The sequence below is a fragment of the Megalobrama amblycephala genome, linkage group LG15, assembly GCF_018812025.1.
Source record: "Megalobrama amblycephala isolate DHTTF-2021 linkage group LG15, ASM1881202v1, whole genome shotgun sequence".
Taxonomy (NCBI): Eukaryota; Metazoa; Chordata; class Actinopteri; order Cypriniformes; family Xenocyprididae; genus Megalobrama; species Megalobrama amblycephala.
Genome location: NC_063058.1, coordinates 15,526,797 through 15,543,091, shown reverse-complemented (window position 1 = coordinate 15,543,091; position 16,295 = coordinate 15,526,797). Strand labels below are relative to the sequence as shown.

General features: G+C 38.8%; 1 protein-coding gene across 1 annotated transcript in view; it reads left to right on the top strand.

Annotated features, from left to right (window-relative positions):
• Window positions 1-16,295, top strand: part of akap13 (A-kinase anchoring protein 13) — a 98,727-nt gene that overhangs the window by 67,920 nt on the left and 14,512 nt on the right. Inside the window, 12 exon segments of the mRNA XM_048158474.1 lie at window positions 173-215; window positions 1,678-1,792; window positions 7,036-7,198; window positions 11,764-11,831; window positions 12,018-12,084; window positions 12,171-12,321; window positions 13,308-13,417; window positions 13,520-13,666; window positions 13,798-14,045; window positions 14,161-14,286; window positions 14,439-14,556; window positions 14,640-14,891. Of these exon segments, the coding sequence (XP_048014431.1) occupies window positions 173-215; window positions 1,678-1,792; window positions 7,036-7,198; window positions 11,764-11,831; window positions 12,018-12,084; window positions 12,171-12,321; window positions 13,308-13,417; window positions 13,520-13,666; window positions 13,798-14,045; window positions 14,161-14,286; window positions 14,439-14,556; window positions 14,640-14,891 (1,608 nt within the window).

Sequence of the window (16,295 nt, the reverse complement as noted above, 5' to 3'; positions counted from 1 at the left end):
ACTTTATTCATACCATACAACTACTTGTGTAATTTCTTTTGTACAAGAACAAAACTCCAGAGGCTCACTACAGTGATTAATAGTGACAGAGGTTCTATGGTCTCATTCGTGTCATTTAGTTAGCGGTCCTGTGCCCACTGTACTTTAATCAGAAGTTTTTCTCTTGTTTCAGGATTGAGCTCGTTCACGGGTACATCAGGATCATTAGAATACAGGTATGACACATGTATGTACATGCTAATAGGCTACATGTTAGTGTGTGTGTGTATATACACACACATTTTGACTTTACTTTTAGCCTTAACTTCTTTGTCACATAGATTTGAATAGAATAATCATACTATAGTGATATGAAAATACAAAGAGAAAAACAAAACACAATGAAGTGCATTAAAGGGTTAGTTCACCCAAAAATGAAAATTCTGTCATTAATTACTCACCCTCATGTTGTTTCACACCCGTAAGACCTTCGTTCATATTTGGAACACAAATTAAGATATTTTTGATGAAATCCGATGGCTCAGTGAGGCCTCCATTGACAGCGTTAATTAACACTTTCAAATGCCCAGAAAGCTACTAAAGACGTATTTAAAACAGTTCATGTGACTACAGTGGTTCAACCTTAATGTTATGAAGTGACGAGAATACTTTTTGTGGGACAAAAAAACAAAGACTTCACAAAGCTTTGTAGCTTTACAAATCTTTGGTTTCAAATCAGTGGTTCGGAGCGTGTATCAAACTGTCAGTCACGTGATTTCAGTAAACGAGGCTTCATTACGTCATAAGTGTTTTGAAATTTCAATAGTTCAAGTTACTTTGGCAGTTTGATACACGCTCCGAACCACTGATTCAAAGCGAAAGATTTGTAAAGCTTCGGAGCTTCATGAAGCAGTGTTTTGAAATCACCCATCACTAGATATTGTTGAATAAAGTCGTTATTTTGTTGTTTTTGCGCACAAAAAGTATTCTCGTCGCTTCATAACATTAAAGATTGAACCACTGTAGTCACATGAACTGTTTTAAATGTCTTTAGTACCTTTCTGGACCTTGAAAATGTAAATTATCTTGCTGTCAATGGAGGCCTCATTGGATTTTATCAAAAATATCTTAATTTGTGTTCCGAAGATGAACAAAGGTCTTACGGATGTGGAACGACAGATCCGAATTAATGACAGAATTAATGACAGAATTTTCATTTCTGGGTGAACTAACACTTTAAACATAACATTACATCAGGGTTTCCCAAACTGGTGTTAGTAAAGGAACTGCAGTGGGGTTCATAAGTTGATGAAAAGGTAATAATTAAACCATAAAATGGAATATTTTAAAATAAAAATAATCAAAATAAACACAAAAAAGATTAAATATTTTATTTATGCTGTGTGGCCTCTGACTTGTGTAATTTCACTAAATTGGAAGATTTTCTGAAAATAAATAAGTCATAGGCTATTTTAAAAAAGGACAATTTAAAAGATAATATAATGTAATATAATATAATATAATATAACTTAATATAATATAACATAATATAATATAATATAATATAATATAATATAATATAATATTCACACTCGCAGTGTATCAGACTCAAAACGCATGTATAACTGCTAGGCCTCAGCTCCAACAATATTCCCAGTTTCAAATTTTACCCTTTATATTGTCTTTTGTCTCATTCAGTATATCAGAGGAGGATCCAGGTCCGTTACCGAGTGACAGTGAAGGCAAAGTTGTTGGAACCAAAGTGAGCAGGACATTCAGTTACCTCAAGAGCAAGATGAGCAAGAAGAACAAGGTTGGTATAAAATGGATCAGATTTTAGTATATGTATATGTGTGTGTGTTTACACAATATGTGACCCTAGACCCCAAAACCAGTCATAAGGATTTTTTGCAATTGAGATTTATACATTGTCTGAAAGCTGAATAAATAAGCTTTCCATTGATGTATGTTTTGTTAGGATTTGGCTGAGATACAACTATTTGAAAATCTGGAATCTGAGGGTGAAAAAAAAACATAATATTGAGAAAATCGGCTTTAAAGTTGTCCAAATGAAGTCCTTAGCAATGCATATCCACTCACAAAAATACATTTTTTTTAAATATATTTACTGTGGGAAATTTACAAAATATCTTCATGGAACATGATCTTACTTAATATCCTAATGATTTTTGGCATAAAAGAAAAATCGATAATTTTGAACCATACTATGTATTGTTATGGGGACTGTTTTGGGGGTCCAGGGTCACATATTATCATATTGTATTACATATTATATTATCTTTTAAAGAGATTGCAGTGTACACTGTATACTAAAATATATAATTTCAATTGATAATATGATTCATCTGTAGATAAATTAAGATTCATCCGGTCGAAAACTAATACATTTACTGCATGTCAGATCTTATAAGTGGAAACGGATGTTATCATTTTATTTTGGCTCATATCATTCTGAGCTAATGGCTTTGATGCAGCAGCATGCACCTGCTATTTAACTTTGAGGTTTTCACTCTGTGGTTCCTGTAGATGGAGAGGTTGCTGGTGTGAAAGCTTTCAGCAACCCCTGCACTATCCGAGGTTGTTAGACGCTTGCAGAGTTTGCTCTTGCGCAGGCAACATTGTGCGCTCTTTGTCTGTCGTGTAAGGGCTCACAGTAGGGAAGTTCAACAGGATGTAGAAGCAAGCTGTGGTCTCGGTATGGCTCCGTTTAAATATACTGTCACAGACACATTGGCTTCAGAGCTCCTGAAATTCTGTGAAAACACACATGTTAAAATGTATTACCTCACAGTTTCAGAGAACCTTAATGACACATTTAAGATGTCCACATGAACCAGCTGGGCCACCATATATGGTCTTTAAATATGATTATTTGGGAGTTTATATGCACTTTTTGACCTAAGAAAACCACAAACTTTAACCTAATACTTAAACTTTTGGTAATTAGGTAAGTGACATAGACAGGAAATGCATTTTTGACTCCTTGAGTCTGAATTAATTGCAGTGTCGATTGGAAATTTGATTCAGATCGAATGGGCTAAACACCACAATGCAAACAAACAAGCTGCCTCATGTACTAGGGAGGGTCTATGGTAAAAGGAAGTGCACTGTGTCTTTAAGTTGAGCACAAATGTGAAAGACGAAAGAAAGAAACTGCAGCAGTCTCTAAACTCTCTAAGTCACTTCCTCTGGCTGACTCGCTTGCTCTTCGTCATGGGAACTTGTGTGTTTGTGTAGACAGATACAATCTCATCTACAATACATTCAGGCCAGTGTACTTACTGGCTACCTGCATCTGGGATGTCTACGTTGTGTCGTAGGTTTTTACCGCAGGGTCGGTCACTGAAGATCAAGAATACTGGTGGTGTGGTTGAGGTAGGACTGTGATACCAAAGACCAGATATTGTTGCTGTTGTTTTTGTTAAGTATTTTTTTTTTTTTTTTTTTTTTTTTGGTAACATTTTACAGTAAGGTTCATATTAACTAACATGAACTAACCATGAGCAATACATTTGTTACTGTATTTACTAATCTTCGTTAACGTTAGTTAATGAAAATACAGTTGTTCATTGTTAGTTCATGTTAGTTCACAGTGCATTAACTAATGTTAGCAAGATTTTAATAATGTATTAGAAAATGTTGAAATTAACATTAACAAAGATTAATAAATGCTGTAGAAGTGCAGTTCATTATAAGTTCATGTTAACTAATGAAGCTTATTGTAAAGTATTACCGTTTTTTTTTTCATCATGAATATTGAAAAAGAGACATTTGTTTGGATGTTGTGGTGTGTTTGTGAATATTATGTTTAGAGGTTTGATGTAAAATTGATTTAAATAGCTTGGCAACTTGTTTTACCTTTTTTATGTGCTGAGATCATCATTTCACCACAGTTGAGAAATATCTGAATTACTTGTGCTGTTTTTGTTTTTGTTTTGTTTTTTTATTGGTAGACTTGCTTTGACATGTTTTTACAATTTAGGCATGTTTAAACTCTTTGGGAAGTGCACTTTGACCCTCTTTCTTCCGATACAATTTGTAGCCAATTTTGTAATATAAAGCCACTCATCTGCCATACTAGTTCAGTAAATTTACTCAATTTTTTACTTATTTAGCAGTTATGGGATATTAAGAATTAATCAGACACTTTTTAATCCTTGTGAGTTTTCTTTTTTTTTTTCTTTTGTGGCTTACATGAGATCATAATCTTGGTATAGGACTGTCTGCTGTAGGAGCAGATCAGACAGGATTTTGTAATCAGGGTGGTCTGTGAAACTGGCCACAGTCAGTGGTTTATATGTGTGATTCCACATCTTTTTCTCAAGCGCATTACTGTAATGGAGCATGCTGTGGTTTTGACACTTCATGCAATGTGTCAGAGAAAAAAGATGGATGGATGGATGGATGGATGGATAGAGAGAGAGAGAGAGGATGGATGGATGGATGGATGGATGGATGGATGGTAGATGGGTGTGTAGGTAGGCATATAGATAGGGATGGATGGATGGATGAGTAGATGGGTGGATGGATTGGTAGATAGGCAGGCAGATAGAGATGGATGGATGGATGGGTAGAGAGATAGAGATGGATGGTTGGGTGGGTGGGTGGGTAAATAGATAAGGAGATAGAGATAGAGATGGGTGAGTAGATGGGTGGATGAATGGGTGGTTAGGCAGATAGATAGAGGGGGGTGGATGGATGGGTAGAGAGAGAGAGAGAAGGAGATGGGTGGGTGGGTGGGTAGGCAGATAGATAGGGATGGATGGATGGATGGATGGGTAGGTAGAGAGATAGAGGGATGATGGATGGGTGAGTAGATGGGTGGATGATCGGGTGGGTAGGTAGGTATGTAGAGAGAGGGATGGATGGATGGATGGATGGATGGATGGATGGATGGTTGGATGGATAGGTGAGTGGATGGATGAGTAGGTGGGTTGATGGATGGGTGTATAGTTAGAAAGAAGGGGATTGGATGGATTGATGGATGGATGGGTGGGTGAGTAGATGGGTGGGTAGGTAGAAAGAAAGAGATGGATGGATGGAAGGATGAGTAGATGGGTGGATGAATGGGTGGTTAGGCAGATAGATAGAGAGGGGGGGGGTGGATGGATGGGTAGGGAGAGAGAGAGAGAGAGAGAGAGAGAAGGAGATGGATGGGTGGGTGGGTAGGCACATAGATAGGGATTGATGGATGGGCAGGTAGAGAGATAGAGGGATGATGGATGGGTGAGTAGATGGGTGGATGATCGGGTGGGTAGGTAGGTATGTAGAGAGGGATGGATGGATGGATAGGTGAGTGGATGGATGGATGAGTAGGTGGGTGGATGGGTGTATAGTTAGAAAGAAGGGGATGGATGGATGGATGGATGGATGGATGGATGGATGGATGGATGGATGGATGGATGGATGGATGAGTAGATGGGTGGATGGATGAGTAGATAGAGGGATGAAGAAAGAGATGGATGGATGGGTGGGGGATAAAGAAAGGGATAAAGAAAGGGATGGATGGATGGATGGAAGGATGAGTAGATGGGTGGATGGATGAGTAGATAGAGGGATGATGGATGGGTGAGTAGATGGGTGGATGATCGGGTAGGTATGTAGAGAGAGAGGGATGGATGGATAAATGGATGGGTGAGTGGATGGATGGATGGATGGATGGATAAATGGATGGGTGAGTGGATGGATGGATGGATAAATGGATGGGTGAGTGGATGGATGGATGGATGGATGGATGAGTAGGTGGGTGGATGGATGGGTGTATAGTTAGAAAGAAGGGGATTGATGGATGGATGGATGAGTAGATGGTGGATGGTTGGGTGGGTAGGTAGAAAGAAAGAGATGGATGGATGGATGGATGGAAGGATGAGTAGATGGGTGGATGGTTGGGTGGGTAGGTAGGTATGTAGAGAGATAGAGATGGATGGATGGATGGATGAGTAGGTGGATGGATGATTGGGTGGTGGGTAGGTAGGTATGTAGAGAGATAGAGATGGATGGATGGATGGATGGATGGATGGATGAGTAGGTGGGTGGATGGATGAGTAGATAGAGGGATGAAGAAAGAGATGGATGGATGGGTGGGGGATAAAGAAAGGGATGGATGGATGGAAGGATGAGTAGATGGGTGGATGGATGAGTAGATAGAGGGATGATGGATGGGTGAGTAGATGGGTGGATGATCGGGTAGGTATGTAGAGAGAGAGGGATGGATGGATAAATGGATGGGTGAGTGGATGGATGGATGGATGGATAAATGGATGGGTGAGTGGATGGATGGATGGATAAATGGATGGGTGAGTGGATGGATGGATGGATGGATGGATGAGTAGGTGGGTGGATGGATGGGTGTATAGTTAGAAAGAAGGGGATTGATGGATGGATGGATGAGTAGATGGTGGATGGTTGGGTGGGTAGGTAGAAAGAAAGAGATGGATGGATGGATGGATGGAAGGATGAGTAGATGGGTGGATGGTTGGGTGGGTAGGTAGGTATGTAGAGAGATAGAGATGGATGGATGGATGGATGAGTAGGTGGATGGATGATTGGGTGGTGGGTAGGTAGGTATGTAGAGAGATAGAGATGGATGGATGGATGGATGGATGGATGAGTAGGTGGGTGGATGATTGGGTGGGTAGGTAGGTATGTAGAGAGATAGAGGTGGATGGATGGATGGATGGATGGATAATACAGTAGGTAGAGATAGATAGATAAAATAGCGATAGATACACGTGCAAGATGAAGTGTGCTTCATCCCTGCAGTTGGAGATGAAGGATGAATATGAATGAAAGTATTGATTGTGGAGCTGATGAGGTTTCTCCTGATGGATGCAGCAATGGTCTGCTGACGCTGTGAGTTTTATGATTGATGTGCCCCGTTCCCATTTAATCTCACATCTGTCCCGGGACCCCTCTGTAATTGAGGGTCTAATGCACAGTTCTGGCTCTCCGCCAGCTGCCGTAGTGCTGAAAGCACTGAACATCACACATCGACACTCACGTTTATTTATTCACCTTGTGTTTTGTATTTTGCAGGAGAAGGAGAAAGATAAGAATAAGGACCGTGAGCGAGATGCCAAAGACAAGGAGAGGAGATCCTCAAACGGGCATCTCTTCACTGCCGTCATGACATTACCCACAACCCTCTGCCATCAGTGCAACAAACCCATCAACACTAAAGATGCTTTCCTCTGCACCAGTAAGAGCACATCTCTTATTATAGAGTATAGAACTTGTTTCTACTCTCCAAATCTGTTTGATTTAAAATATATTTGGATCTCTATCAGTTGTGTTTTTATTAAATGAAATGTGTGCAAAAACAAGATGTTGGTAAAATACTGCTCTGTTCCACTCTACGCACTCGTTCCGCTCTCTTGTGTTTTGCTATAGGCTGGTGTCTTTTTTTGGCACTTCCTCCTTTACTGTCATTTGCAGCCGTGTGCTTCAGAATTTAATTTACTGCTGCGAAAGTGTTTTTTGCAGAAGCTTGCATCGCAAGAGATTCACACAGGAAGTGGGTTAAATAAATTTAATCCGTAGAGTGTCTCTAGAAATAACAAAGCTGCTTTAATTGGACAGTCTGCCTTTTGGGATCTTATTTAGCCACAGGTTTCTACAGAGACACTCTTGTGTCCAATATGTGTGGAGAATTGGGTTATGCTGCATCTCAGTACAGTTTTAAAGAAATGAAGGGAGAAAAAAAAATGGAGTAAGAATCAAGGCTATCTGCCCAGTCAGGCATTACACAGTGTTGCATCACTATCGCTCCACCCGCACACAGCTGGCGAGGTTCACCGCTGCACTGAGACCAGTCATTGCACTGGAACATCCTGTCAGCGCGCCGCTACCGCCATACTTTAGCGCTCTCTGTTTATTGTTCTCAGAGGATGTGCTGGCAGACTCATTACCGTTTCCTCTCGTTTCCCAAAAGTGACTGACACTTTTTTGGGGGGGTTGGTTTTGGTTTGATTAGATCTCTGAAAGTCATGTTACAAAATAGATTGGGGTTTTTTTGTTGTTGTTTTTTTAAGTAAGTAATGGGTTTTGGGGTCGTGTTTTTTTTTTTTTTTTAAAGACATTATAATTACAAAAAAATAATAAAAAATAAAATTAGACAATTAAAAAAATTATTTTTTAAATATTTGTTGCCTGAAAAGAAACAAAGACTATAGATATAGAAAGACTGTTCACTCCTATCACTTATGAATGGAAGAAACTAGTTGTGTCCCAAATGACGCACTATATACTATGCACTTATACACTGTGTACTTATGCACTATGTACTCATCCATTGTATAAGGTTATTTTGTCATTTAACATCAGAGTTTGATACCCCCTCCCCTCCGTTACGTAATTAAAGCTGCGACAGTTGAGTGCATGAAGTGTCCAACATTCCACACTTCATTTTTTCCGTTAATTTAGTGCATCATTCGGGTATTTAAAGTGTACTATTTCTTTTTGGAATTTTCAATGTGAACGCACTACTCACATTATTTGTACTTAAAAACGTCATAGAATAGTGCATAAGTACGCGAATTGGGACGCACCTACTGCAACGCGCAATATGGTGAAATACGTCCCGCCTTCTAAGTAAAAGAGCCAATCTTCTAACTCCTGACTGCTTTGTCGGACAAAATGGTGGATGCGGCATTCTGATTGGTTAGATCGCTTGTCAATCAAACTCCCCAAGCGCTCTTTGATGACGTGAGTGGTTACGTAACCGCAGATAGCCTGTCCATCATCGATTAAAGCCCGCCCTGGCAATTTGATTGGCTCGGCCTTCTGGGAGCCGAGCATATTTACTCCACAATGGATCGAGTCCAGACCGAACTTCCCGTCCAAAAAATGTTGTGGGCGGGGTTCGGGCTGGCACCCAGGCTACTATTTGTTTGAACTGCGAGAGGCTTCTAAGCTTACAATACTTCTACTGTACAGGTGCTGGTCATATAATTAGAATATCGTGAAAAAGTTCATTTTTTTATTGTAAATTATTTTAAAAAATGAAACTTTCATTTATACTAGATTCCCTACATGTAAAGTAAAACATTTCAAACGTTTTTTTTTTTTTTTTTTTTTAATTTGTTGATTAGAGCGTACAGCTAATGAAAGTCCAAAATCCAGTATCTCAAAATATTAGAATATTTACATTTGAGTTTCGTTAAATGACCATCTCTACAGTATAAATTCCGGGTATCTCTTGTTCTTTGAAACCACACTAATGGGGAAGACTGCTGACTTGGCAATGGTCCAGGAGACAATCATTGACACCCTCCACAAAGAGCGTAAGTCACAGATGGTCATTACTGAATGGGGTGGCTGTTTACAGAGTGAAATATCAAAGCATATTAAATGCAAAGTTGAATAGAAGGAAGAAATTGGGTAGGCAAAGGTGCACAAGCAACAGGGATGACCACACGCTTGAGAATACTGTCAAGTAAAGCCGATTCAGACACTTGGGAGAGCTTCACAAGGAGTCAAATGAAGCGGGAGTCAGCGCATCAAGAGTCACCACACTCAGACATCTTCAGGAAAAGGACTACCAAGCCACTTCTGAAACAGAAACAACGTCAGAAGCATCTTACCTGGGCTAAGGAGAAAAAGAACTGGATAGTGAACAGTGGTCGAAAGTCCTCTTTTCAGATAAAAGTAAATTTTGCATTTCATGTTGAAATCATGGTCCCAGAGTCTGAAGGAAGACTGGAGAGGCACAGAATCCAAGCTGCTTGAAGTCTAGTGGGTAGTTTCTGAAGTTAGTAATGATTTGGGGGCCGTGACATCTGCTGGTGTAGGTCCATTGTGTTTTATCAAGTGCAAAGTCAATGCAGCCATCTTCTAGGAGATTTTGGAGCGCACTATGCTTCCATCTGCTGACAAGCTTTATGGAGATGCTGATTTCCTTTTCCAGCAGGACTTTTGCACCTGCCCACAGTGCAAAAACCACTTACAAGTGGTTTGCTGACCATGATATTACTGTGTTTTATTGGCCAGCCAACATGCCTGACCCCTGAATCTATGGGATATTTTCAAGAGAAATATGAGAAACAGTCGATCCAACAATATATAGATGATCTGAAGGCTCAATAGTGCCTCAGCAGTGCCACAGGCTGATCACTTCCATGCCACACTTCACTGATGCTGTAATTTGTGCTAGGAGCAAGTCATTTGCTGTAATATGTGCTGCCGACCAAGTATTGAGTGTACAAATGAACATACTTTAAAGAACTTGAACTTTTCTGTTTTGAAAATCCATTTTTTGATTGATCTTAGGAAATATTCTAATATATTGAGATACTGGATTTTGGACTTTCATTAGCTGTATGCTCTAATCATCAAAATTAAAAAAACAAAAAACTTTTGAAATGTTTTACTTTACATGTAGGGAATCTAGAATATATGAAATTTTCATTTTTAAAAATAATTTACAATAAAAAAATTAACTTTTTCACGATATTCTAATTATATGACCAGCACCTGTACATCCTGCATCATACATCGCGTCAGAGGATTTCTCATTTGGCGCAAATCGACTTGCACATTCTGCATACGGTCATCCGCTGGAAGCTAGTTATTTGAATTTAAAAAGTTTTAAATATGGATATTTTTCTTACAAAAACACATCGCTTCAATTCAAAAGTCCTTTATTGACCCCCTGGAGTCATATGGATTACCTTTTTTTATGGATGGATGCATTATTTTTGGCTTCAAAAATATTAAGCATTGATGCCATAGCATGACTTTCACTGCTAATTCATTTGGAAAAGTGCTGCCCTTCATTACTTCAAACTCAATACTCTGTTTTACCATTCAAAAAACAGTAATATTGTGAAATATTACAATTTAAAAGAGTAATTTTTAAAATGTAATTTTCAGCAGCCGTTACTCCAGTTTCCAATGTCACATGATCTTTCAGAAATTGTTTACCATTTGATGTTGATGATAATTTTGACGAAACATTTCTTATTACTATCAATGTTGAAAACAGTGGTGCTGCTTAATGAAAAAATCTTCCTGACTCCACGGTAGTGTATGTTTGTTTTCTTATAAAAAAAAGTCACTTTCCGTGACTGCGTGGGGTTTTGCTGGAGAAGTTGTGTAGGAGTGGGGAAAGTTGCAGGGAAATAATAATCTCGACACCCTCGGACGTGTAGGTTGTTTTTGGTCTAGCAACCCTTGATGCCATCGTGCACATGATCTTGTTTGTGGTTTTGCATTTTAAATCACTTTTGGGTGTGTCTAACTCTGCTGTAGTTTTGTGGTCATGAAGTGCAAAGTACACTAACAAAGAAAGACAAAAGAACCGTTCGTGCAGGTATGTTTTGACTGAGAGTTAGCATTAAAGGTAGCCTTTTTGTTTAGCATGACATTGATAGTAAATCTACATAACATCAAATCAGTTGTACATTTAACATATTTATATATTGTGTATGAATTTGTGCATGAGCTTCTGAAACTCACAATTTTAGCTTGTTTTCATGAGAAAATGAGTATAAACAATGACTCAACCGAAGTGTTTGTGGCTAAATTTGTGGAAAACATCAGCTGATTGGCATAGGTGGAGACATGCAGGAAAAGGCTAATCTCACTCTCTCCTTCACAAAGGGGGAAGCAGGAAATCTTCCAGATGTCTATTCTGTTTACTGCTATTTTACAGCTTCAGGCTCATTCTTTCTGCTTTTGGATGAAATTTAGTGGAATATTGCTTTAAACTGATGGATAGACGCCTGTGCTTTCAATACTGACCGTATGGTTTGTGTGTGTTTTCAGATTGCAATGCACATGTCCACAAAGGTTGCAGAGAAAGTCTTCCTGTTTGTGCTAAGGTCAAAATGAAGGTAATTCATTGTCTTTTATCTTGGTTCTTATATGACTGTCATAAACAGGGCTATTGCTTTTTTTATACGTTTCTTTGTTATATTCAAATTATTGTTGTTCTATGACCAAAACTATAGGAATAATATGATTGAAGAGAATGTTTACCCAAAAATAAAGATTGTCTTCTATTAAAATATTTCTTTCAGCAGCAAAAACAGCAGCAGACCGTTACAGATTCTGCCTCGATGCCTGGTGTCACGCTTCGAAGTAAAAGTAAACTCCTCCCACAATTTGTTTTATGTATTTCTTCTTTATTTGCATCTATCAAAAATCTGACCATTTGCTGTTGATCTGTTTAGCCCTCCCGGCGCGAGAGCGTCCATGGTCCGCCATTTCCATTCCCGATGACCAACCCGCTCCTCTTGCCCCTTCTCGGAAAAGCCCCAGCAGTATCATGTCTTTCAACAGCAACCCGCTGTCCAAGAGCATGTCCATTAATAACATTGCAGGGTCAGTACTGTTGCTAGCTGAAAACATACAGATGTTTTTAGATTTAATATTGAAATTGCTCATAAAATTGCACGTTTGCCTCATTGCTTTTTCTTGGATTATTCTTTTAGTTTATTCTTTACTGTTGCATTTAATTCATTATTATAAAACTGTTGAGAATTGTGTCCTTAAAGGAATAGTTCACCCAAAAATGAAATTTCTGTCATTAATTACTAATTTCATTAATCTTCGAAACACAAATGAAGATCTTTTTATTGAAATCCGAGGGCTTTCTGTCCCTACATTGACATCTATGCGACTACCACGCTTAAAAAAGTTCATGTAGAGATCGTAAAACTAATCCATATGGATTTGAGCGGTTTAGTCCAAATTTTCTCAAGAGGCGATCACTTTATATGATAAACAGATTGAATTTAGATTTATATTTACATAAACATTCATCAACTCACACAGTTCAACTCATCAGTTGTGGTAAACGGAAGCTGTGAAAACCCATTAGGTTTATTCTCATGTGTTGCGCAACACGTTTGAGCTTCCGCAAGAACCACTGAGGTTTATTCTCGCGCGTCATGCAGGTTTGGTTAAACTTATGCTTATGTTCGCTAATCAGTGTTTATATGTGAATAAAAGCCTAAATTAAATCTATTCATCATATAAAGCGATTGGGTCTCTTCTGAAAATAAATTTAGATTAAATCTTGCAATTTATATGGATTAGTTTCACAATCTCTTCATGAACTTTTCGAAGCCTTAAAGTGTCAGTTGCATAGAGGGACAGTAATCTTTCAGATTTCATCAAAAATATCTTAATTTGTGTTCTGAAGATGAACGAAAGTCTTACGGGTAATTTAGTAATTAATCACAGAATTTTCATTTTTGGGTGAACTAACCCTTTAATATTTTGATTGTGAAGTCATGGTTTTATAAAATCAGTACGGCATTAAAACTTGCAGTATACAATATATCTTCTGCTCTTTGCATATACAGACAAATGGAAGAACCTCCTCTAAGAACTCTGAAGTTTCTGTCCCAGTCTACCGACTCCCTTCACAAGATCAGTAAAGTCACAGAGTCCACAGAATCTCTTACAGATGAGGGTAAGTCTCTTTATCTTGTACTGGAATCATTACCAATATTACCAAAGGATAAAAATCAAGAGGATTGTTCTGATTGGTTCTGATTGTACCTTGGTGCACCAGGTACAGAGATGATGGACAGTCAGTTGATGGGAGAATTTGAAGCTGATGCCAAAGAGCTGGAGGCAGATTCTTGGAGCTTTACAGTAGACAAGAAATTCCTGAAACAGCTTAAAAAGGATGTTATCAAGAGGCAAGATGTCATCTACGGTAAGAATAACACCATACCCCTCCCAAGAAGCTTCTGCTTTCACTTTGAACTTTGTGAGAAACTATTGAACGAGGTCATTAACACACTTGTAAGGTCATGTGATAAAGTTTCTTCCTTCTCTCATTATCAGAGCTCATCCAGACAGAAATGCACCACGTGAGGACCTTGAAGATCATGGCTGATGTTTACAGTAAAGGGCTACTGAGAGAGGTTCAACTGGAGGTCCAGACTGTAGAGAAGATGTTCCCCATGGTAGATGAAGTTCTGGACTTGCACACACAGTTCTTCTCACACCTGCTTGAAAGGAAGAAAGAGTCAGGGAGCCAGGAAGAGGGCGGCTTTGTTATCCGAAAGATTGGCGACGTGCTGGTCTCTCAGGTAACATCAGGCTCAAACCTGTTTTGGAGCATCTATAGAAATGCATTGATTTGTAATGTCTGGGGCATTTAGTATAAGTAACTTACAATTTTTTCCACTCTTTATTGCTCCCTAGTTCTCAGGTTCCAGTGCCGACAGAATGAAGAAGGTCTATGGGAAGTTCTGCAGCAGACACAACGAAGCTGTGAACTTCTACAAGGAGCTTCACACCAAAGACAAACGTTTTCAAGCTTTTATCAAGGTAGCATATCAAATTATTTTGCCTTTATAAATTTCTCAAATAGTCAAAACTGTTAGTAGCCTGAAGCGTTTATTCTTTCCCGTCTTTTGTTTCCTTCTCAAAACTCTAAAATGGAACCGCTCACATGTTTCACATCTGTTTCTGTTTTCTAGAAAAAGATGAGCAGCTCTGTTGTCCGACGGCTAAGCATTCCTGAGTGTATATTGTTAGTCACACAAAGAATCACAAAGTATCCTGTGTTACTACAGAGAATACTGCAGCACACAAAAGGTACAACTAGTTGCTATTGTAGTCAGGCTATTTTTAATACCCTTATTTGTGGTGCTCCAGGTAATAGTCATGTTTCTTGACAGAAAATGAGGAGGACCATGCAGACGTAAGCCAAAGTCTAAAGTTGGTGAAAGAGGTGATTGCTGCCGTGGACAATAAAGTGAATGAGCATGAGAAGAAAAAGCGGTTAAAGGAAGTGTACAGTCGGACGGACAGCAAGTCCATCATGAGGATGAAAAGTGGGCAGATGTTTGCCAGAGAGGATCTGTTACGTGGGCGGAAGTTAATTCACGACGGGCCGCTACAGCTCAAGAACTCAGCTGGCAGGCTCAAGGGTGAGAACCAGTGCAATGGGTTTATTGGTGAACGAATATATATATATATATATATATATATATATATATATATATATATATATATATATATATATATATATATATATATATATATATATATATATATATATATATATATATATATATATATATATATATAGAGAGAGAGAGAGATAAGAAGTTAAAAACCCCTCAATCCTGGCAACCACCTACAACACCCTAGCAACTACATAACATAAAACCCACTCAGAACACCTTAGTAACTGCATAGCAACACCCTGGCAACCACCCACAACTCCCTAAGCAATAACATAATAGCAACATGTTAAAAAAACACTCAGAACACATTAGCAACCACATGGCAACACCCTAGTAACAACCCACAACACTTTAGCAAGCGCAGAACCAAAACTAGCTATAAACCATTCAGAACACTTTAGTGTATGATTAACAATCACCTAGCAACCACATCCAATACTTTAATTGTTAGCAATACCTTAGCACCTGCCTAGCAATGCCCCAAAAACCAATCACAACACCTTGGCAACCATGTAACAACAGCAACATGCTAAAAACTACAACAGACAACCTTGTGGCAACACCCTAGCAACCACCCACAACACAGAACAGAAACAGCAAGCTAAAAACCATTCAGAATACATTAACAACCACATGGCAACACCCTAGTAACAACCCTCAACACTTTAGCAACTGCATAACAGCAACATCATGATAAAAGCCACTCAGAACACATTAGCAGCTACATAGCAACACCCTAGTAACCACATACAACTCCCTAGCAATTACATAACAACAACAACATGCTAAAAAACCACTCAGAACACCTTAGAAACCACATAGCAATGCACTGGCAACCACTCGCAAGACCATGACAACCACATAACAGCAACATGTTAAAAAACACTTATAACACATAAGCAACCACATAGCAACACCCTGGTAACAACCCTCAACACTTTAGAAAGCACCGATCCAAAACAAGCTAAAAACCATTCAGAACACTTTAGCATTAGATTAACAACCATCTGGCAACCACATTCAAGACATTAGCTTTCACATAACAAAAAAAGACACACTTAGCAACACCTTAGCAACTGTCTAGCAATGCCCCGGAAACCAATCGCAACATCTTGGCAACTACTATATGTAACAACAGCAACATGCTAAAAACTAGCAACCAATAACACTCTAGCACTCACTCGCAGCACCTTAGCAACCTCATGGCAACACCCTAGCAACCACCCACAACACTTTAGGAACAGCAGAACAGAAACGACAAGCTAAAAACCATTCAGAACACCATAGCATCTGCATAACAACACCCTGGAAACCACCCACAACAGATTAAATTTGTGGTGGTGAGTTTTTCATTCATATTTTATT